The sequence below is a fragment of the Danio rerio genome, chromosome 4 (genome assembly GCF_049306965.1).
Source record: "Danio rerio strain Tuebingen ecotype United States chromosome 4, GRCz12tu, whole genome shotgun sequence".
NCBI lineage: Eukaryota > Metazoa > Chordata > Actinopteri > Cypriniformes > Danionidae > Danio > Danio rerio.
This window is the reverse complement of record NC_133179.1, coordinates 25797175-25822069: the sequence shown is the minus strand read 5'-3', so window position 1 is coordinate 25822069 and position 24895 is coordinate 25797175. Positions and strand designations below refer to the sequence as shown.

Below are 24895 nucleotides of genomic sequence, written 5' to 3'. Positions count from 1 at the left end.
GCAATTAGGGGTTAGGTGCCTTGCTCAGGGGCACCTCAGTTGGGTATCGAAGAACTGGGAGTTGAACCTGCAACCTTTCAATTACAAGTTCAACTGCCAACCAATAGGCCACAACTTTCCTTGCTTTAACTCAAGATGCTAACTACAAATCAGATACATACATGTCATTTTCATCGTATTATTGATATATGAAATTCAATGAAATATCACAATAACAGAGCTGACATAGTTGATTTACAATTGGTGTATCCTAAAACTTTTTACAAATTAATGAAAATAAATGACACGACTCGGAGATCTTCCAGAGTTTGGCACATCAGTTGCAAGTCACACTCTTTTCTCATCAGTGCTTTACAGATTGTTGTAGCTTTTTATAACCAATGTAACAGTTGACCAAAATGTACGAGTGACACATAATATAATATTTTTATTAACTTAAATTACAAAAAATAAATAAATAAATACAGAAAACAAATTTTTCATGCAAATGTTTTACTTATCAATAAACGCTCAAGAAAGATGTAATTAGATTCAATTATTTCATTCATTCGTTCATTTTCCTTCTGCTTAGTGCCTTTATTAATTTATTCATTAGTGGTCGCCACAGCGGAATGAACCTACAACTATTCCAGCATATTCTGTGTTTTACAACGAGGATGCCCTTTCAACTGCAACCCAGTACTGGCAAACATCCATACACATTCATTCACACACTCGGCCAATTTGGTTTGTTCAGTTCACATATGTCTTTGGAGTCTGGGGGGAAACCGGAGCACCCGGATGAAACCCACGAGAACACGAGGAGAACGTACAAACCACGAAATGCTGACCCAGACGGGATTCGAATTAGCGATCTTCTTGCTCTGAGGCGAAAGTGCTAACCACCGAGTCACCTAACCACCGAGTCACCTAACCCCCCCCAACACACACACACACACAAACACACACACACACACACACACACACACACACACACACACACACACACTTGTTTCAGGATATATTATTATTTCAGGTGGACACACAATCAAGAATAGATAAAATGGAGTAAGTTCATAATTTCAAGATGTTCATAAATACACAAACATTAGAGATGACGTTTTTTGAAACAGGTTTATTGGAGACACAACATAGCAACGTTATTCTAGAATAGTTTCGTTTTATATTGCTGCTTTTGTTGTGTTTTGTTTGCACTAACATGTGTAACTTTTGCAGAATGTTCGAGTTTTGTCGTTTTTGTTCTGTTTTGTATGCTTTTTGATGTTGACAATGTTCGAGTCTTGTTTTTGTATACTGTCCTAAGGGACCATGCATTAAAACATCTATTCTCTCATGTTTTGTCGTGATCTCGCTTAATTTTCTCGTGATCACGACATAACGCCCTATTCACACGGGGCTTCAGCGTCAACGCTTGACAGAGGGCGTGTCTGAAGTTGGAGCTGAAACGATCGTCATAGAAGCGTCAGCCAATGAAATTCAGTCAGCAATAGGCCACTGTCTGAGCTGGTGTATTTGCATACAGCGATCTGATTGGCTGACGCTTCCGTCGGCGCTTGAAAAGTTGAGCTGGTCCCAACTTCTGCAGCGAGGAACGCTTCTGAAGCGGCGCCGACGGATCCACAATGCAGTTCGGCAACGCCTGACGTCACCCATTCAAAGTGAATGGGAAGCGTTGACGCTGAAGCCCCGTGTGAATAGGGCGTAACGCCCTATTCACACGGGGCTTCAGCGTCAACGCTTGACAGAGGGCGTGTCTGAAGTTGGAGCTGAAACGATCGTCATAGAAGCGTCAGCCAATGAAATTCAGTCAGCAATAGGCCACTGTCTGAGCTGGTGTATTTGCATACAGCGATCTGATTGGCTGACGCTTCCGTCGGCGCTTGAAAAGTTGAGCTGGTCCCAACTTCTGCAGCGAGGAACGCTTCTGAAGCGGCGCCGACGGATCCACAATGCAGTTCGGCAACGCGTAACACGGGGCGTCAGCGTCAACGCTTCCCATTCACTTTGAATGGGTGACGTCAGGCGTTGCCGAACTGCATTGTGGATCCGTCGGCGCCGCTTCAGAAGCGTTCCTCGCTGCAGAAGTTGGGACCAGCTCAACTTTTCAAGCGCCGACGGAAGCGTCAGCAAATCAGATCGCTGTATGCAAATACACCAGCTCAGACAGTGGCCTATTGCTGACTGAATTTCATTGGCTGACGCTTCTATGACGATCGTTTCAGCTCCAACTTCAGACACGCCCTCTGTCAAGCGTTGACGCTGAAGCCCCGTGTGAATAGGGCGTAACAGATTGAATTTCTGAATTTCATTGGCTGACGCTTCTATGACGATCGTTTCAGCTCCAACTTCAGACACGCCCTCTGTCAAGCGTTGACGCTGAAGCCCCGTGTGAATAGGGCGTAAGTATGTCGAAATCAAGAGAAAATTAAGTCTTCGACCAACAAATTTTGTTAAGTCGTGATCACGACATAACAATTTTGTATAAAAAGTTGTTATGTCGAGATCACGAGAAAATTAAGTCGTGATCACGACATAACAACTTTGATAAAATTGTTATGTCGTGATCACGACTTAATTTTCTCGTGATCTCGACATAACTTTGTATATAAAATTGTTATGTCGTGATCACTACATAACAAAAGTTGTTATGTCATGATCACGACTTAATTTTCTCGTGATCTTGACAAAACAAAAAGTTATGTGTGATAACGAATTATTATTATCTGGCCAATAATGTGGTCATAATTGTCTATGAACATTTCCTGCTTGTCCTAAAACTTTTATAGCAGGCAACTAACTTCATGTTAAACAGCTATAACATAATTCATCATATGGGGCATATGAATTCTCGAAAGTTGTAGGAATAAAAAATGTAAAACAGAAAACATTGGGACCGTTTACATCCCTCAAATAGGTCTAATTATATATATCATTATTTACAGTAACATTCCCTCAACTGTTACCATTTCAAAGCAATTTTTTTAAACCAACTTAAGCGCAAAATAAGTTGCTGGATGAATTAAATTATAAAAATTATGCTTTTGCTGTGATCTATTCTGCAAATTATTTACAAGTACTTTAAAATTGCGCCATATGATTTGCTTTAAAATGGAAACAGATTAGGGAATATTATTGTAAATAATGGTGTATAATCAAACAAATGAAAATATTCATGAATGTACATTAATCATGAGCCCGATTTGCGCTCATATTAATATGGCTATTCTAAACGCCTTTAAGTTGTGAAAGTTGTTATGTCGAGATCACGAGAAAATTAAGTCGTGATAACGACATAACAACTTTTTGTTAAGTCGTGATCACGACATAACAATTTTGTATACAAAGTTGTTATGTCGTGATCACGAGAAAATTAAGTCGTGATCACGACATAACAACTTTGATACAAAATTGTTATGTCGTGATCACGACTTAATTTTATCGTGATCTCGACATAACAATTTTGTATACAATGTCGTGATCACGACTTAATTTTCTCGTGATCTTGACAAAACAAAAAGTTATGCCGTGATAACGAATTATTATTATGGCCAATAATGTGGTCATAATTGGCTATGAACATTTCCTGCTTGTCCTAAAACTTTTATTGCAGGCAACTAACTTCATGTTAAACAGCTATAACATAATTCATCAATATGGGGCATGGATTCTCGAAAGTTGTAGGAATAAAAAATGTAAAACAGAAAACATTGAGACCGTTTACATCCCTCAAAATGGTCTAATTATATATAATTATTTACAGTAACATTCCCTCAACTGTTACCATTTCAAAGCAATTTTTTAAACCAACTTAAGCGCAAAATAATTAAGTTGCTGGATGAATTAAATTATGAAAAATTATGGTTTTGCTGTGATCCATTCTGCAAATTATTTACAAGTACTTTAAAATTGCGCCATATTGAATTGCTTTAAAATGGAAACAGATTAGGGAATATTATTGTAAATAATGGTGTATAATCAAACACATGAAAATAATCATGAATGTACATTAATCATGAGCCCGATTTGCGCTCATGTTAAAATGGCTATTCTAAACGCCTTTAAGTTGTTATGTCGAGATCACGAGAAAATTAAGTCGTGATCACGAGAAAACAACTTTTTGTTATGTCGAGAACACTAGAAAATAAGTCTTGATCACGAGAAAACAACTTTTTGTTATGTCGAGAACACTAGAAAATAAGTCTTGATCACGAGAAAACAACTTTTTGTTATGTCGAGAACACGAGAAAATTAAGTCGTGATCACGAGAAAACAACTTTTTGTTATGTCGAGATCACGAGAAAGTTAAGTCGTGCATCACGACAAAACAAAAGAGAAAATTATTTTAATGCATGGCCACTTAAGACCTCCGTATTGACATGGGTAACGTTGCAAAACGTTTTAGTCCTCTTGTTTTTGTTCCGTTTTGTATGCATATAGATGTAAAGTTACACAGCGTTTGCCTATCCATAACTAACTGGTGAAAAACCCTCATCACACGTGCTCACCCATCCCGCAGGCAAAGCAATCAACAGCGCTACCATCGATCAGACCTCTCTGCTCTTCTGCGCATGCGCGTTCGATGTCTCCGCAATGTTGTTTCGCTAGCGGAAGCAAAGATGGCGGCTCCTATGGAAGCGCCAACGTCCCCGTTGATGTGAGTGGCCAAAACAAAGCCCTGACCGGCACCGTGAGAGCGGAGAGATGTGTGAGAGCTTCGCGCGCTCTCTGCTGCGGGTCTCCGTGGCCCAGATGTGTCAGGCTGTGGGCTGGGACGCGGTGCAGCTGAGCGCCTGCGATCTGCTCTCCGACGTGCTGGAGAGATACGTGCAGCAGCTGGCCAAGAGCTGCCACCGTTACTCTGAGCTCTGTGAGTGTTTCTAAACATGCTTTATCGGTTTCATTTATATTGTGTGGAATTGTAGTGCGCACTAGAGAGTACTTGTGTACACTGTATGGACTCAGTGTGTTTGCTTTGAAGCCCCGCCCACTCTCTGTGTTGTTAGCACGCTAAGCTAAGTAGCATATCATTTTTGGAGTTGTTATTGCATGGGGATACGTTCATTTGTTCACGGATTGTTTGAGTTCACAGTTTTTTTGAATTTTGCATCATTTTGTTTAACACAAGACGTGAGTTTTAAAAGGTAGCTCCGAAACTTCTCGATGTGTGTGTGTGTGTTGTTTTGACAGCTGACCAGCGGCTAGTTAGCGGTTTATTAAGGATAACGGATCTCAGTTTTTTAAAGGCTACTACGAGTTTTGGCGTGAAGTATTAATCATATTATTATGATTTAAACGTTTGCTGCACCTTAAAACAGCCACAGTGTGGAAGTTGATTGTGGGATGCTGAGTCTGGACTTCCACTTGTTGCCATAGTGATGCAACGTGAGCTGCAGCATCATGTGTTTATATGTGGAGATCACGCGTTCAAAACGTGTTATTTTAGCGTTAAATATATTTATGCATTCTCTTTTAGTTAGTTTTAGTGCTTTTGTAAAAATTATTGTATATCAACGTTTTATTTTTTAACATTTTTATTTCATATAATGGAATGTTTTTACTTTTGTTTTCTGTAATAACTCAAGTTATGCAAGTTATGTTTGCATATAATAGCGAAGCTATAATATCTTAACCTGTTTTTTTGTCTAAGTAAGAGTCTGCAAAGTATTTATTAAGCTCCTTGGGCTTTTTCTATTTAATTTGTAAATTTGTTTTCAAAATTTATATGTAATAGCTTAAAAATATTTATTAAACTGTTATGCAATCTATACAGCAAAATAAAAGTACAAAAACGGTCACAAGGTGGTTCTCCCCAAGGGGATCAAAGAGAACATTTATTAATATAGACTTTTTAGATAAAAATGGGTACTGTTTTATTGTAGGCAACAACCCAGCTTTAGTACAATTATTTGATGATGGACATGGCCAATATTGAAATTTTTTGAAAGGAAAGGAGTAATACACATACCAACATCAACATGCTTTTTTGTTGTGACATTAATTTAAACATCCATTTATTAAGAAGCTTGAATAGGCTACTATTGTAAAAAAAATCTGTTCTAAATGTAAAACTAAATAAATCGCTAAATACTCTTGACACATGAAAGTGTAAAGTTATTGCATATCATATTTAACAAACAGTTTGCTATATGAATTTAAGATAATTTGGTTCACATGAATAATTTAATATTAATCAGGTGATGTCATTACGCTGTTGTGCCATCAGCCAATCGTTGCATTGCTGATCACGATTTCGACAACACACGCAGCAATCTCAGATCAGTTCATTCTGACATTTTAATCAGATTTGTGAACTTGTTTGAAGAACAAAATTAGCCAGAGATCAGTTATCAAGAATAAAAGATCCAGGATCTGTCAAATCGTCTTAGATCATTTTTTTAAGCGAGGTACGAAGAACCGACCCCGTGGAATATATTATATATATATATATATATATATATATATATATATATATATATATAGTATGCCATTTTAATATGAAATGCATTGTTTATTTTATTTTTTAGGTGTTTACTTCATCATTTTTATTTCATTTTGCTATTTTTATACATCTACACTAGGGTTGTAACAATATACCGGTATGACGGTTTACCACGATTTGAACGTGCACGATTATCATACCATGAACAATTGCATATCAACGGTTTTAACCCTTAAAGACCGAGACAGCCGCCCGCGGCTAAAAATAAGTATTGCTCTTAAATGTTTAATAACTTTTGATCCGCTGATCCGATTCATACAATTCAAAGATTGGCATAAAGAAGAGAATCTCAGCTTTCCAGTGCTGTATCATAACATTCGCGGACTTTCAGAGGCTCCGGAATCAGCGCGGTTACGTCATCAACATTTGACAACGCTGATTTGACAAAGAAACGCTCGTCACTGTGTCTCCGGACAAATCAGACATGATACATTGATGCATTGTCCCTCCTCCATGCCCAGATTGGTTCAAACTCGCTATATCACAACCAATAAGCATAGGTTTCGCTTTTGTTTGTGGACCAAGCTTTTTGAACAACACGGAATGAGAGAAAGGCATACATTTGTGCGCGGCTAAATAAAACGCAAAAAAAAAAGTTTTGCATGAAATAATTCTCATACTAAGTACTTTTGCATGCACAGCAGCACAGAAACATGACAAAACAGTGACACAACAAAGACGAACTGCTGCTCTTGCTGTTTTCAAAAGACGCAAATGAAGATGCAGCTGTTTGTCTGCATTGCATACAACCACATCCATATCCATGCTGGCACATAAAACCTAAGGATGTTCCATATTGAATCTAGTTTCGTTATGTAACTATTTATAGTATAGTAAATATTTATATCTATTTTTTACTGAGGATTTGCACCATGTTTATTTGGACTTTATTTGGACTTTGACACATTATTTATTATTTTCTTATTTTTATTTGTTCATTGTAAGTGGTGTTGTTTATAGTAACTAAAAATATATTATTTGGAAAAAGTCAAATTTGCTTCACTGTTCTATTATTTTGTAACATTTGTAACATACCGTATACCGCGAAACCGTCAAACCGTGGTATTGTTTTAGACGATTATCATACCGTGAAAAATTCATACCGTTGCAACCCTAATCTACACATTGTTGCATATTATAGTTTAAATATTTTTGTTCTTGTAAATGTAAACAGCCTTGTTTTGAAATATTGGTTTGTTTACATTGTGTTAATGCAATGTTATGTTTTAACAAATACTTGTTTGTGATTGGTTATTAGATGCATTTCATGATAAATCAATGTTTATATTTTACTGTTGTAAGCATCTCTTGTTTTGTCTTTTAAATTTTTTTTACATCAACATTTATTTAATTATTTTTGGTTTGTCAATTAAAGACAGTACTAGCCATGGGCCAGTATAAGATTCTGACTGTATGATATAACCTTGAATAAAAGTATCATGGTTTCACAGTATTGTGATTACTGCTCTAAAATGTATTCTTTTTAAATGTCTGAGTAAAAATTCCCCTTTGAGAACAATATATTTCATTTTGAGAAACATTTAAAGTATTATGGAGCAGTAAACATGTCAGGCTGAATAATTAAAATGAATCTTTGACTTCTGCTGTCTTCATTGGTTTCAAAAACACAGGTTTCTTAACAATTTAAAACGGCATCTTTGGATATCTTTTTTTTGCTGGAGATACTATTGTCTTAAAAAATCTTACACATACCTAAGGAATGATATAGCAGAAAACTTGCCATTTTAAAACCTTGACTTTTGTAAATCGCGGTGTACCTTGAAAATGATTTTCGTCCCATACCTAGTCAGTACTCATCTTGAACAAACAATAATTCCATATAAATGTTCAAATTATAATCTCTCTCTGTGTGTGTTGTCCCCCCAGATGGACGTACAGACCCTGGATTGAGTGATGTAGACCAGGCTTTTGGGTTTCTGGGAGTCAGTATAGCTGAACTTGAGGACTATGTAAATAATGTTGAGCCTATCGGTTACCCACAAACAATCCCTCAGTTCCCCATCAGCAAGAGCAGCGTTCTGCAGTTTCCCGCCGCAGGCTTCGACACTGATGCCCGCGACGCTCTCAGGGGTGAGAGGAGAGACTACATCCCAGAATACTTCCCTCCACTTGTCTCCCTGCAGGAAGGTATGTACCTTCACCAATATTAACCAATATATTCATGCATCAGTTCAGATCAGAGTTGAATTATTAAGTATTTGTTTAGTTATTTACTGATAATTTGGCAAGTTTGTGACAGTTAGATTTTACTAGCTAAACAAAAAGATCTGTTTTTGATTATGTACAAGACATTTTTTTTATTTGCATTATAAAACCCCTAATGACACACACACACACACACACGCGCACACACACACACACACACAAAGGTGCACTTAAGCGAACAGTAGTCTAAAACAAAATAGAAAATATTTTTTATTAGGAATTTCACTTCAAGCCTCACAGTTAATAGACTTATTATATGTAGTTTTCGTTTTTTGTAGTACTTTTGTAATGTACTCTTATTTTATTAAAAATATATACTTTTTTGTTAAATTATGACAAGGATGCATTATTATCACTTTTGAAAATTTTTAGGGCATTTATGTTGTTGCAGAAGAGTTCTATTTCAAATTAATGTCCTTCTGCACTTTCTGTTAATGAAAAAATCCTGGAATACAAGTAGTTTCAACAAAATAAGATGGTTATGAAAATAAAAAATAAAATAAAAAAATAATAATATTTTGGAACATCAAATAACAGAAATCAGAATGATTTGCAAAGGATCAAATATCTGCTCCTATTTAATAATCATTAAATTGAAGTTAATAATTAATTCATTCATTTATAATCTGAAATTTGCTGCCATTTAAATATAAAAAATATAAAATATGTTTTAAAAAATTAAACAGCAGTATATTTTAACTTTAAATAATTTGTTAATTTGGTTCTTTATTTGCTTATTTTAGAGACATCAGAAAGATCTGCGAAGGATCAAATTGCTTCTTAAATTTAATTATTAATCAAATTTATTAGTTATATATTGAATATTTATATTTATAAGTTAATAATTAATTATTGAATTTATAATCAGACATTTGCAGCCATTTAGATATAAATAATATAAAATATGTTTCAATAAATAAAACAGCAGTGTATGCTAGCTTTAATTAATTAATTAATTTGGTTCTTTATTTGGTTATTTTTTTAAAAATTTTTTACCTTTTCTTTCCCAAAACAATAAATAATCTGGCATAAGAAAAACAGCTCTATATTATATTATATTATATTATATTATATTATATTATATTATATTATATTATATTATATTATATTATATTATATTATATTATATTATATTATATTATATTATATCAATAAGGTAATTATTAATTTACTTAACTTTTTTCAGCAGTCACTAATGTAATATCTACACAAATATGTTTACTGTACTATAAAGAAAATACCAAAAGCTCTACCAGGCAGAACATTTACTTACAAATTTGACCTTGCCAAAAAGCATAATTTGTTTTAGGACTGGGTATCGATTCAGACTGATATCTGAATGACAAGCTTTTTATACAATTTTTGATTTGTTATGTTTTGTCTTGATGCAGTTTGATTTCCTAAGTGAGTACATATTTAATATAGTACAGTATTAATAATAACACAAAAACAGATAACAGTTTATTTTAGTTATACATGGGTGCATTAAAACACACAGAGTAGGCATGGACAAGTATAAGATTCTGATGGTATAATAGCCTTTGATAAAAATGTCTCGGTATAACAGTATTGTGATTACTGCTCTAAAATATATTCTGTTTAAATGTCTGGGTAAAAAAACAAAAACTTTTTTCCCCTTTGAACACAATATATTTTAGTTTGAGAAACATTTAATATCTAATTTTGGAACAGTAAACATGTCAGGCTAAATCATTCAAATGAATCATTGACTTGTGCTCTCTTTATTAGTTTCAAAAACACAGATTTCTTTACAGCTTGAAAAGGCATCTTTGGATATCTTTTCTGCTGGAGATACTGTTGCTCGGAAAAAAAACATGTAAAAAATCTTACTAATATTGTAGGAATGGTATCACAGTATTTTTTAAAACTTTTCCAAACTGCAGTAAATCTTGAAATCGGTTATCGCCTCATGCCTTACACACAGATTGTACATTGATACAGATTTCATGTATAAAAAAATAATGCTATAAAACTTTTTTTATTTGTTCTTTGATAAATTATAACAACATAAACAGTGTATTATTATGCTGCTGTCACTTTAAGACATTATTCACGGCTAATGTCTCAGAAATACTTATATATTGGTGGAGTGTTTTGTCCCATAGAATCACACACACCGGAACTTCCATATTCCATGATTCCCTAGTGTTGCGGTCCTTCACTCTTACTCCATCCGGCTCATAACACACACACACATACACACACACACACTGCGTGCCAGTGGGTGGTGGAGGGGCCGACATGATCCGGGTTGTTTCGGGTCAAACAGGAAGCTCTCTGGCTGTGAGGTGTGTTTGCGGGTGTCCGTGTGTGAGGAACAGGAAGTCGGCGGGCTGTAGGCTTTCAGCCATGTGTGTGTGAGAAGCTGGCGGAGGTCCGGCCCGGATGGCACACATCCCAGGTGTGTGTGTGTGTGTGTAAGAGAAAGTGTGCATGTGTGTGTGATCATCCAGTCAGGGCAGGGGGTCTAACTGGGCTTGGAGCCAGAGCTCAGCTGGATGCCCCTCTGCCAGAAGAAAGACTCAGGGTCTCTGTTTCTCCCGCTCCTCTATTTCCATGTGCTGCTTCATTTTTTTTTTTTGGTTCCTGTCTCTCATTTCTTCCTCATAGATCAGTCAGAGGATGTGTTTCACCCGAATAAACTCCTGCCGCAAATCTGCATGCGCTCGTATAGGCAAAACAGACAAGAGTTTAAACATACAGTATATTCTTCCGAAATATTGAATTGGTACAATATGCATTTCTCTCCAAACCGCAACGGTTACGGAGCCCCGCTGCGAGTTGGAGTGTTATAAATGTGAATGGATTTTTATTTTTTTTTGCGTGTGTGGTTTGTGTTTCTAGTGCTCTTTTTATTTTACTACGGTTGCAGTTTGCGATTGGAACAAACGGCTTAAAATAAGTATTAAACGCTGACATGTAATAGATCCTGGATTATTGGCCTAAAACAATAACAATTACATAGAGAGACACTAGAGAAATGTTCTGGGACATCAAAAATATTTTTACTAGTATTATGGGTGAATTTATTATTATTATTTTCAATAAATATGATATATTTGCTGAGTGTGTTTTGTCGCTGATATATTGGCTGGTTCATGCGTAGTCTCATGCCTCATGGGGGATTCACGCCAGACACAGTTTGTGTGAAGAATAGGGCTGAGCAATTTGGCCTAAAATCAAAATCTCCATTAATGGAACATTTTAACTTGATTAAGATTAATAAACAATTACTTTATTTATGGATAAAATTTTTTGACCTCATAGTTCACTAACAAGTTTTAAATGTCGTCTAAAGGCATTTTCACACAGCTTCAATGTAATGCAAAGTAAATCTCAGGAGTGAGTACATCGTCCTACTTGACCAGAGATCAGATGTGGTTGCAAAGTGGCCACAGAAGTAGAAATCAGCCAAAGCCTTTAATAGAGCAGGGTCATGTGACTCATAGGGAAGGTAATCTATATCGTCCTGGAAAAATTACATTGATTATAGGTCTGAATGCCGTTTTCGATTACTTTTTCAATTAATCGCCCAGCCCTAGCGAATAGATAGCGCTATTCGGTACACTTTTCTAAAAACACTTTTGCAGATCTTCAGTCGTACGCTTGATTGGTTTAGTCGAGTATACAGTTATCAGCCCACCTGGCAATGAGTCTAAGCGGATAAAAAAAGCTGAAATGTTTATATTGTGCCCACTAATAAACGAATAACTTTTAATTCCTTTATTTATTTTTCTTTAGCTTAGTTTCTATTATATCTATTATATCGCCACAGTGGAATGAAACTCCAAAAATTCCGGCAACTATTATGTTTTACAAAGCGGATGCCCTTCCAGCCACGACCCAGTACTTGGAAACACCCACACTCTAATTCACACACACACACACGCACACACACACTCATACACTACAGCCAATTTAATTTATTCGATTCACCTATAGCGCGTGTCTTTGGACTGTGAGGGAAACCAGAGCATGGAGGAAACCCATGCCAACACAGGGAGAACATGCACACTTCACACTGAAATGCTTAGCCAGACTTGAAAAAGTGACCTTCTTGCTCTGAGGTGACCGTGCTAAACACTGAGCCACCGCGCTGCCCTGTATAACTTGTATCATAACTTTTTTTTTTTTTTTCAGAAACATTCATGACTCTGATTTATTGCCTTAATTTTGGGTTTGACTTAAACGCTGGGTTATTAAAAGTATGCAATGACCACTTCTTAAAAGCTTCAACTCATATTGTCAACAAACTTGCAAGTTTGCTTATATTGCTTATATTTGCTTACATTTGAAGATTAGTCGTTTTAGTTATAAAAATAAGAGAAAGACATCTCAGTATTTTTTATATTTTGGTGGATATTCACAAATACAACAAAACCTTGTTTTTACAGAACAAAGAAAACTTTCATTGCAGCTTTTGTGATCTTGTCATGCATGTAGTTGCAGAAAGATTATTAAGGATATTGATGTTGATGTTAATTTTAAAGACGTTTGTGAATGAATGATGCACGGTTATGTGACAAGTTGTTATTCTGAGGACTTTCCACATCCACAAACATGGTTTTTGCGCCACAAAACAAAACATGTTTGGTTGGTTAAACTTTAACACCAAAACAGGTGGTGCCCGACCATTCAAAGCGTCCAAAGTTTCAAAACCTTCAGCCGTCAATATGAGGTCTGGCTTTGCAAGACTACTTTAGACTCAAGTTAGAGTCATTAAATTTTAATCACTCTTAATGAGTGATTCACTGAATTGCTTATTTAAACAATTGTTGATTTACTTAGGAAGAAGTGACAGCCTTCATGAGTGGATAATTGTTATTTTTTTGTTGAACTGTGCCATAAAGTATCACATTTGTAATCATAATATGCTGATGTTAGAAAAAATAGCACTTTTTTGGGTAATATTATCTTAAAAAATTTTATTTGATAAACATCTGATGGATATATTACAGACGTTATCATGCAGTTAAAAAATCTTATAGTATTTATTCACAAATTGATATCATTAATGCGTTTGTTTGTGTTTAAAAACATTACTTACCATTATTTGTCAATTATATTATAGTTTTGAACATGAGTAATTTTTTCAATCATACATTGTAAATTTTATCGTATTCACAATTTGACTATCATATTTTTTTTCTTACTTGCTTAAATTTAATTTGTATTTTAATTTAATATTATTTGTCATTTATATTAGAATTTTTAGATTTCTATTTAGGTTTAATGTCATTTTCTTTAAATAATTTTTTTTCATGAAATATCTCATTTTTTTATAATTTAATTTCTTAATTTCAGTTAACAAATATATATTTCAAAGGAGGCTTCCTCAATCACCTTATCACGACATTTTCTTCAATTATTTGTAATTCACTTCTGCAGTTACTTAATTATCCACCGGTTGGCGCTATTTGACCACTATTTTGCTTTTCCCATCATCTGATTTTTTTTTTTTCTTGACATTCTTCTTTTCTCTTATGCGTGACTCAATTTTTATTTTGTCTTTGAATTTGATATGAAGTATTATTATTTGCCTGTTGGTCAATCTGTATACGCAACTTTTATTTCAAAAGAAAAACAGAAAGTGTTGCTTTCACATTTCACATTACCGCTCACAGCTTCATAACAACATCATTGAACCTAATTAGCTGTTTAATGACCCAAAGTTCTCACTTTTTTGTCAGATTGTTTATGTGGGAAAAAAAGCATATAAGAAAAGTAATAGCACAGCTCTGTATAACAATTCACAACTATAACACAAACAATGACATTAAATCAAATGTTTGTGGTAATAATTTATCAATCTCAGTTTCATCGCATTTACATAGATATCCTGAGTCATCGTCGTTGCCGCAGTGCTGTTTTTTTTTTCTTCTCCCAGTCAACAGGCTCTTGTTTGTCTATTGTGAGGAAGCGTATTGTTGTTCAGTCCTGAGGGAAGAAGGTAATGGGAGGTAGAGAGAGAGCGATTGCATCTGTACACTGAAATTACCAGTGATCACACAGCCTGATAAAGTCTCTCCGTCTATGCCGAGAGAGAACAAGATTAAGATGACGGCTCTGGAAATATACAGCCACAAAACGAAGCCATGCAAACGGTTTTATCCATATTTGTGCACAAGAACATGCTTCTGTTGGTCTTTATGGCTTTACCACAATTCAACATCCCTTTACCAAGCACGACTTGACAAGTTTTTCTTTTTGAAGTCATTTGTCTGTCCCTCCTGACAGCATTCAAACTGTGCACTGCGACACAATCCCTGTTATACTTTTCTCTTTTTTTTTTGATGTTTAATATAAGAATAGGAGTTTGAACCAATGAAATGTGAATACCAGCATAAAATAAGGAATCAGGCAACATGATGTCCTGTTGCTCAAGAGATAGTTCTTGCAAATACTGTTGTTATTTTCTGTCATCGTTTACTCTCCCTTGACTACTTGTTTCAAATCTGTTTGAGTTTTGTGTTTGTTGTGAACATTGCAAAAAAAGATATTTTAAAGAATGTTAGAAACCGGTAACCATTGATGTTCCTTGTAAAAAAAAGAAATACTTTAGAAGTTATTAGATATGGATTTCCATCATTCTGCAAAATTTCTTATTTTTGTTCATCAGAACAACACAACAATCCAAGGGTAAATAAAGGAAGACAGAATTTTTGCTTTTTTTGTCATTTTAAGACAAAGATTTTTAACAAGTGTAACCAACTACGCTTAAATATGAATGTTTTTTTTTTTTTTAATATTGGTTTTCTAATCTGTATGAAATGAATGCAAAGTAAAGCAAGTCCCATCCAACACACATCATGTGTAGTGGCAATTTTCTTTAAGGAGGCTCTCTCAGTGGTCAAGAAAACAAATTCTTACCCAAAGTGTCTTTTAAAAGACAGTTTCTTCAGAGTGAGACACAGAAACAGAGTGTGTTCTCTTTTTAGTTTGTAATGCCCACAAGGTCATCAATAAACATACAGGATGAGTCACAGTTACATCAGCGTTCAAACTTCATTTTCGACTATCTACATTTCAGTCTTACCTCCCAATCAAACATGATGCTTGTTAAATCACCACGTACTTATCCAGATCTTTTCCGGTGATAAACAGATGTTAAAGTGGTCACACTTGGTCTAACTAAAACAGTACATTTATGGAATAATAAAATAACAGACCTTTATAATTAGAACAAATTAGTTGAATTAAGATTATTAATTAATTAGATTAGGATTATTAATTATTAAGATGAATAAAATGAATTTTCACCTCACATGTCAGCAACTACTCAAACTCCCACAAACTTGTAAATCAAGAGGTTGCTGTTTTTTTAGGAAGAGTTTTGTCATCAAGAACAAGTTGGAAATTGCTTTAAAAAACCAATGCCATTGGAAGAGGCATTATAATGTGTAACAAGGCCATTAATGAGGTTAGTGTCATGATATTGTTCACTTCAAGTTGATCCTGACGCCTAAAATGGGTCCTAATGCCCCAGTATATACATGGGGACTCTATACTGCTCAGTGAGCTCTGTCTTTCGGATGAGACTATAAACTGAGGTCCTGACTCTCTGTGATCATTAAAAATCACAGGATGTCCTTCGAAAAAAGAGTTGGGGCGTAACCCCATCATTCTAGCCAAATTTGCTTACTGGCCACTGTCCATCATGGCCTTTTAACCATCCCCATGTCATAAATGACTTCATCACTCTTCGTCTCCTCTTCAACGATAAGCTGGTGTGTGGTGTGCAGCCTGGCACAATATGGCTGCTGTTGCGTCATTCAGGTGGATTCTGTACACTGGTGGTGGATGAGGAGATTCCACCATTGTGTAAAGCGATTTGAGTGTCCAAAACAGCGCCATATCAATTTGAGGAATTAGTATCATTATTATTATTATTATCAAGTGCACATGCACATTAGCCTGGGCAACCTGAAAAAAAGCTTATTTTCTGTGATTTAAATGTTTAGAAACGAAACTTAAGAGACAGTTGATGTTTAATTTTATTAATTTCAACAGAGGAGTTTAAAATATGGACGCTGAGTAAAATGACTTTCCTTAAAGCAACCTTCATTCTACCCCAATGAGAATTGCTCAATTAAAACAAACTATATATTGTATCAATTAAAAAAGTGTCACATTTTATAGTCAGAAATGTTAACGGAGTTGTAACAAAAAACAGTAATTTGTTTGATTTGATACTAAAACAAGAAACACAAGAAATGTTGTTTTTTTATAATTCCATTATTCCAGTCTAATCTCATGAGCAGACGTAACTATCTTACCTTTTTGTCAATTTAGTGGAAAATTTGTACAAACTCACATGTACCAATATGTAAGATTTTTTTTTTTTTTTTTTTTAAACCCTAAACCCAAACATCACTAGGGGATGAGCAAATCATACTAAATTGTACAAACAGGATCGTACAAATTAGCCATTAAATAAAAAAGAAAATGTTAAGTATTGCCACAAAATAGCATTGGTTATTGCAGTCTGATCTCATGAGGAAATTAAAGTATTTTATACATTGTCAGTTTAGTGGTGAACTTGTACTTATTCGAGTTCAGTCAGGCGAAAATGTACCATTTTTAAAAGGAGGGGGATGAGCAAATCTTACTAATTTGTATGAATTCATACAAGTTGTAAGAAAATGTACAGTTTTAAAAAGGAGGTGTGGCACCCAACCTCATCTCTAAACCTAACCGTTTGGGAATGAGAAAATTGTACTAAATTGCACGAATGAGATTGTACAAATTCATATAAATGAGCTACTAAATTAAAAAGTTACGAATTGCCACAAGATAGCATTGGTTATTCTAGTCTGATCTCGCGAGGAGATGTAAGTATTTTACGCCTTGTTGTTTTATCGTGAATTTGTAGTTCAGTTGTATTTAGATTTTTGAGTTTAGTTGTACAAAAATGTATGATTTTAAAAAGGAGGCATGGCACCCAACCCCACCCCTAAACCCAACCGCATTTGGGGGATGAGCAAATCATGCTAATTTGTACGAATTCATACAAGTTCACTTGTACAAAAATGTACGATTTTAAAAAGGAGGCATGGCACCCAGCCGTGTTTGGGGATGAGCAAATCATGCTAAATTGTACGAATGAGATCGTAGGAATTCATACGAATTAGCCACTAAATCAAAAAGTTACGAATTGCTGTGAGATAATATTGGTTATTCCCATCACTGTGCATCATAGACAAAGCTCTTCACTGGCAACTTTGTTCATTATAACTTTAGTTTTGTAGTTCTGCAAGACTTGTATTCAGTCTCTGTCTATTATTAACACAATCAACTCTTCCACACCATATGAGTGACAGAGCTAGTTTTGTTGCATCACATCGCACTTCTCTCTGGAAGTGTAGAAAGCGGATCTGCTGGTCCAGGACTGCTGATTATTTCCTCAGTCTCTGCTCTCGCGCGTTCCCTGCCTCTGTTAACTTCTGAATTGAGCGAGCTCTGTATTTGACTCGCTTCGTTATCGGCTCTTTTCAAAGCTTCACAAGGGCGTAAAATGATTAGAGGAGAGCCTGACAATGCATGAAGAGATTTGCACAGTTTCCGTAGATGTCAGGTGCAGCCGTTACACTCTAGAAAGAGAAAAGAATGAATATTAAAGGCCTCCGTCTTTTCTCCTTTTCTTCCGCCACGACATTCACATCTTCTTTAGAGAGAATAGGGCCCAGGGCCCGCTCTGATTGGTGAGGGCACGCTCCCGTAGCCAGGAGAAGCCCACCTGATGAAAGGAAATTTTGTCTTTTAAGTATAATAGTCATTACTGTCTCTCTAACTCTACGTTTCTTTCAGGTCAGTTGAAAGTATCATGTGTATATCGTATGAGCTGGAATGAATGTTTGGCTGGATGGTAATGGTTTGGAGGCATACTTAAGACTAATTGACAAATGTTTAGGATTTGAGACAAATAAGTCATCTGGCTGGGGGTCTTTATTGTGTTTATTTTATTTTGTTTTAATTTTATTGAGCTAACTTTCTAATTTAATACAAAATAATTGATTTTAAAATTTGTTTAAAAAAAGATGAAGAAAATTTACAAATAGTAATAACAATTGTATTTAGAGTTTTAAAATTGTAGTTAAACATAATTTAAAATATTTTAAAAACAATTTAGTTTTGTTCTAATGTTATACATTTATACTTTTAAAACCGTAATATTAGCCATAAATAAACACTTTCTTGGTTATAATTCACTAATAATTCACAATAAATATAATTCACAATTAATTCACTAATATTTTTAAATACCAATGCAGTATCATAAAATTAAGCAGTTAAAAAGAAAACACAAATTTATATTAGTTTACTTATATTTTTGTAAACTAATACAGTGTGCTAAAAGTATGCATTTATAATGTAAAACTAAAACAATAGCCATGTGAACCAAGTGAACACCCTACTGGTAAAAACATCTTTAATTAATAAAAAACTAAATGCATAATAAATATATTTATAAGCAATAATAATATGTTTTATTATTCATCACTATTAATATTATAAACTAAAATCCACATTCATTTGTCATATTAGTATTAAGTCATTCTTATCATTCTAATCATGATTAGTTTACCCAAAATGAATGAATTAGGACGTTTTAAAGAATGTTAATGCTGCTCCTTTCCATACAGTTCAATTAAGCACCAAAAAGGATGCGATAAAAGAAGTACTAATATAACCCAACACAATCTTATCCTTACACTAGCAGTCCCTGATTCAGCAGGTTTAAGTGGCCAATTTTGATGTCCAGAACGGCCTTTTCTGCCACAGAAACATGCGTAACTGTTCCCTATTGGGCCGCTGTACCCTATCGCTAGTGAAGGGTCTTCGGTGTGCTGTTTATGTCTGTCTGTGACACTCTCGCTGATGTAGTAACTCCTGTATTATCTCTCTCCCCTCCTCTTATCTCAATGTATTTCCCTTCCTCGTCCCCCTTTGCTCACGGAGAGAGAGAGGGCTATCTGCTCTTTGTAGTTTTCTGACTATTTATGTCGGACAAGGTCAGAATCGTTTAAACTTGCCTGGCTCCCTCAGACCCGAAGATAAGATGAGAGCAGAAAGGATTGGGATCGATGGAAGAGTGCAGATTTATTCTTCCTCCCTCTATTCCTCTCTCTCTTTGTCTCTCGTCCATCCCTAGAACTCTTTTTACAAAGCTTCGGCGCCATCAGATCCATTCGTCTTTTTTACTTTCTGCTCGTCTGGCCCTTTAAAATACTGTACCTAAACGGGCCACTTTGCTCATCCAGATCAAATCAAAGAGCAAATTAAAACGCTATCAAATAAATCGGACGGATGGGTCGCTTTTGCTTCCGCTCAAAATGTTTTTTTAAGTGCAGTTTTTGCTCACTTTACTCACAAATGAATATTTTGTGACTTCTTACTCACCCTCATGTCTTTATAGTCTTACTTCTGACAAACGAAAAAAGGAGAGCTTTAGAAGGATGTTCATGCTGCTCATTTTCATGAGTAGATGGTGACCAAAGCTGGTAATTACCAATAAGAACCAATATCTGTACAACTTGTGCAATACATGTATTTTTTTTTTTCTAAAGCCTATATTATCTTTAAATGAAGAGCAATTCAAAATGGAACCTGTTTTTAACTTCATTTATAAAAGCTCATTTACTGTTCCATGTCCAAACTTGTCAGGACTTGTTTGTTTATATAATATGTGTTGTAGTAGTAATAAAAACATCAATAATAATAATTATTAGTAGTATAAACCCCCATCTCACCCTACTGTTTCGAATATTTTTACTGTTTTCGAATATTTTAATGTTTTTCTTTTGAAGATAAATTTTGAATATTTATTTTTATTATTATTTCATTAATATTGTATTGAAAAACATTCCATGAAATTTAAGATATTAATAATAGAAATTCTGAAATAATATATGTGTCAAAGGTAGTATTGGGTAAGTTACTTTAAAAAGTAATAGATTACAAATTACTGACTACTATTGAAAAAATGGTAATATGATTACATTACTATTTACTTAATGGAAAAAGTAATCAGATTACTAATTACTGTGAGGTTTATTTTAAAATACATAAAATATACCCATAAAATACATAATAAACTGCAGCTCTTTCAGGAATTTACTATTCATTGATGAACATTACAATGATCAAAGGTTGATCACAGCAGCTTGACGTATTCAAAAGACTTAAAGAGTTCGCCTAAAACTTAAAATTCTCTCATCGTTCACTTGTTTCAAACCTATTTGTCTTTTATCCATAGTATGCAAAAGCACTGCATGGTATGGGTGTTTTGAGTTTGTCTGAGATAATTAAGGCATACTCACACTACAGATTCCTTTAAATGGGCCAAAGCACGCTTGTCCCCTCCCCCCCGGCGGCCCGCACTCACATTACATTCGAGCCTGGGCACGCTTGCGTCATCGATGATGTGCTGTTCAGTACAGAACCGCTTTTGCTCAGCACAGTGGAGATTTCTTTAGTTATATCATTTTAGTCGTTTAGGGTGCAGTAACAAAAAATCAAATATTTCGCTGAACAGATCAGCCACTTTTGACGCTCAAAAACAATCATAAAGTCCTCGTGCTGCAGGAATTAGGTGGTTTGCTGAAGGTGCAGCTGTCGTGCAGTGAGTGGTTTTTGTCTTTAATAATCTACGACAGTTTGCGTTCATTGAACAGTAAGAATGATTAATAAATCCATATAAAACAGTCCCGTAAAAGTCACGTCTCGTCTTCAGTTTCTGGCTCATGCTCGCTTTGCACTAATATTATAAGCAAACCGCGCTAAAGCCCAAGTAAACCACACTCTAGCACACCTCTTCCAACCGGGCCAGGGCCGACCAAGTGAACCGTGCCTGAGCCCGATTCAGAGCACTCACACTTCTCAAACGATCCTCGAAACGGGCCTGTGCACGATTCGGATAGCATAGTGTGAGTAGGCCCTTAGTCTAATGAAATGTGTATAATTCATACAAAGCATGAAGCTTATCGTCGTGTAACTCTTTTCAACTTGTGCACCTTGAAAATGCGAGCATGCTCAATATGCGCACTGAATATGTGTGCGCAAGCCATGTGTGCTTCTTCATTGGAAAAATGAACTTGCAAGTGCAAAAGACACGATATGTGAACAATCCCATAAGCAGCTCTTTACATTCAGAAGATACCCTCACTCCCGATCCTGCACGAAAATCCAGCTGAGTTTGACCGCTGTATGTGTTTTTGTCCTCCTTGGTGACTAGTATTGTCATGTAATACTTTCTATTCAAGTGCATTAACAAGTTGCTGGTCGAGTTAAAAGCAGTCAAAAGTTCTTTGGAGACTGGACATAGACAGCATTTCACAGCAGTATTTTAGTTTTTATGCTCAATGAAATCCAAGTAATGTCTGTATTTCCATTTAAAGAAGCAACCACTGTTGTCAACAGCCATTTCAGCTTGTGTTCTCCAGCAATTTAAAAGCACATGCTTATTAACTGACATTGCAATGGAAAACATTATTTAAAAGAATTTTTTTTTCTTCTAAAAACTATATGGATGTAACACAATTATATTTCCTTTAGTAACTGTAATCAAATTACACATTTAAAGTGTAAGTTGTTAAATTACTGCGTTCCCCAAAAAATTTAATTAGAATAGAGTAACGCGTTACTGTGGAATGCCTTACACCCAACTCAGATCATTTTGTTTTCAGCCAAGTTGTGCAAAACAAAACAAAATAATCTATCTAAAAAACTGCACCTAATGTTTTTTTTATAATTATATTAATTGCATTGTGGACAGGAACAAAACATTAATAATACATAGAAAATAGTATAACTTACAAAATATTTAAAATTAAAAAATAAAGACTAATATATAACTGCAACTTTTTGTTATTACATTCATGATTATAAGAACATTATAAATGCATGGGTGTATGTTTTAAATGATTGAGGTTTAAGGCGTTCTATAAGTTGCTAATACGTCACTGAATGTTTTAAACAAAATATCGAAGTTTTAATTGACAAGTCTAAAACAAATGCATGCTTTGTGCAGGTTTTGTGTTCTTCACACTAATCTTAAACTTAACTTTAAATTCCTTTTAAGTTGTAGCATGTTTCAGGTGACAAGACTTTGCTTGTGTGTAAATTACGCTCATTAAAACACCCATCAAATTAGGTAAACTTTATCATTTTTTGTAGCTACAAATTTTGTTATACACAAATATATTTGTGACTCAAAATAAGTGTAAATAAATGCTTTATTCACGACTTAAATGGCAACCTATAATTTGCTCCATGGTTGAAATGATCTTAAACGCATAAAATGCGGTCATCGAAAAAAGAAAAAGCCCAAATTTTTAATCATTTATGGAGCTCACAGTTCTTAGTCTCATTTTGTTGTTATTGTATAAAAAGAGCAGTTGTTACATTCTGCTAAATATCTAATTCCCTTCTTGACAACAGATATTATTCATATGGGTTTTATCAACAGCAGCGCAACCGGCTGACGACAGAAATGTTCTCTTTCCTCCTTCAGATGTGTTTGTTAGCTGCTGTCTGTGGAGGGAAGCCTCTGGTCTTATGTTACTCTGTCGTGGCTTTATGATAGATGGCTCAAGCCAACCCTCCTGCCCCCTGTCACAACCGTTTACCTCCCTCCGTCAGACAGAAAGCCCCGCTGCCACTCTCTGACTGACAGGTCTGGGTGGCTCCCTGCTGCACTGGGCCTGGTACCGTAAACCCGTTCTGAGTGTGTGTGCGGACGGCAGACAGACAGGAGCCGATGGAGAGGTCACCTGACCCAGGATCAGTCCTGGAGAGAGCGCTGCCCTCCTCTGCCCAGGTGTGCTAACACAAAACGCCTGTGTGCTTGCACTCCGGTCTTTTCTATCCAGTCCAAAGGCTCACATTCTCTCAGGTTTCCCTTATATTAAATGGCTAACCCCAAAAAAAATCCCAAACCAAAATCAACATGTATACAAACCTGTTCGACTTTCATAGAAAAAAGATATTTTGTAGTATGTTTGAAATGTGTAGGTTTTTTTGCGATTATAGATGCCAATAGCTATGTTTCAATCTACCCATTTTGTTATATTGCTTTTTTTTTTTTAAATATGCTTGTAGGAAATGCAAAGATGTGCAGGAATTTTGAAAATGTGCCTAAACTTATCCACATAACTGAGTAGGATCAACTTTTTTTTCTGGTATGACAAAAAATGTACATAAACAACAATCGAAAAACCTTTATAGATTAAATTAATCAAAAAAGTCCTCATGCGACTTTTGATTTACCAGATCATGTAATAACAAAAGCATGGCCTCCAAAAGCCACTGCCCATTCATTGCTTGTCTTCCGAGATGCAAGTAATATATAATTTTTCCAATTTCATTTTTCTTTTTGATTTTTGCCACCAATATATTAAAAAGTGACAATTTTGTTTTCATTGGATGTAAATGATGCTTAATTTATAAACCTTTTATGCGATGTCCCAGTTTTTCGCTTAAGTCTAATTCGCATCTTTGCAAACATAGCTTCTGGCTACTGGTTTCCAACATTCTTCAAAATATCTTCTTTTGTTAAAAAAGTAAAAAGAAAGTCACAAATGAGTTAGTCCAATTTTAACCACTTTTTAGCGAGATGTTTGAAATATATTCACTGCTTTTTAGTATTTTCTAATTAATTGTTTAGGCCTAAAAGTTATGTTTTCAACCAAAGTTGCTTATTTGCCATTTCAACTCTGTATTAACACTTTGCTATGGAATTAAACTATATTGATAAATAGCAGATAGAATCTTCGTTAGTCATTAAATTGGTAACTTTTCTCATCTAATATTTAGTCATTGTTACATTTTTCATATGCAATTTTTATGAGTCTTTTCATCATAAAAAAAGATTATACATTTTGATTTGATAATTGAAATCATAAAAAATTACTTTTTCAAGACATCAGTTGGTTAACCATTTAAACCATTCTTAACAAATTAAGAACTCATTGCTACTAGTGAATCTGTCTGGTTTCTTAATCACATTGTCTGTGTTTGTTCTAACTGATTCAAAGAAATTAAACTGTAAATGTAATGTTAATGTCTTAGTTTCTTGAACATTTAGTCAGTCTGCTCAAGAGCAAACGAGTGAAAATGGATCTTCACCAAACTTATTCTAAAACACCAAAC

General features: G+C 35.0%; 1 protein-coding gene across 1 annotated transcript in view; it reads left to right on the top strand.

The window, feature by feature from the left end:
- The first annotated feature begins 4701 nt into the window (after positions 1 to 4701).
- Positions 4702 to 24895, top strand: part of taf3 (TAF3 RNA polymerase II, TATA box binding protein (TBP)-associated facto) — an 86522-nt gene continuing 66328 nt past the window's right edge. Inside the window, 2 exon segments of the mRNA NM_001042744.2 lie at positions 4702 to 4867; positions 8387 to 8647. Coding sequence (NP_001036209.1) covers positions 4702 to 4867; positions 8387 to 8647 — 427 coding nt within the window.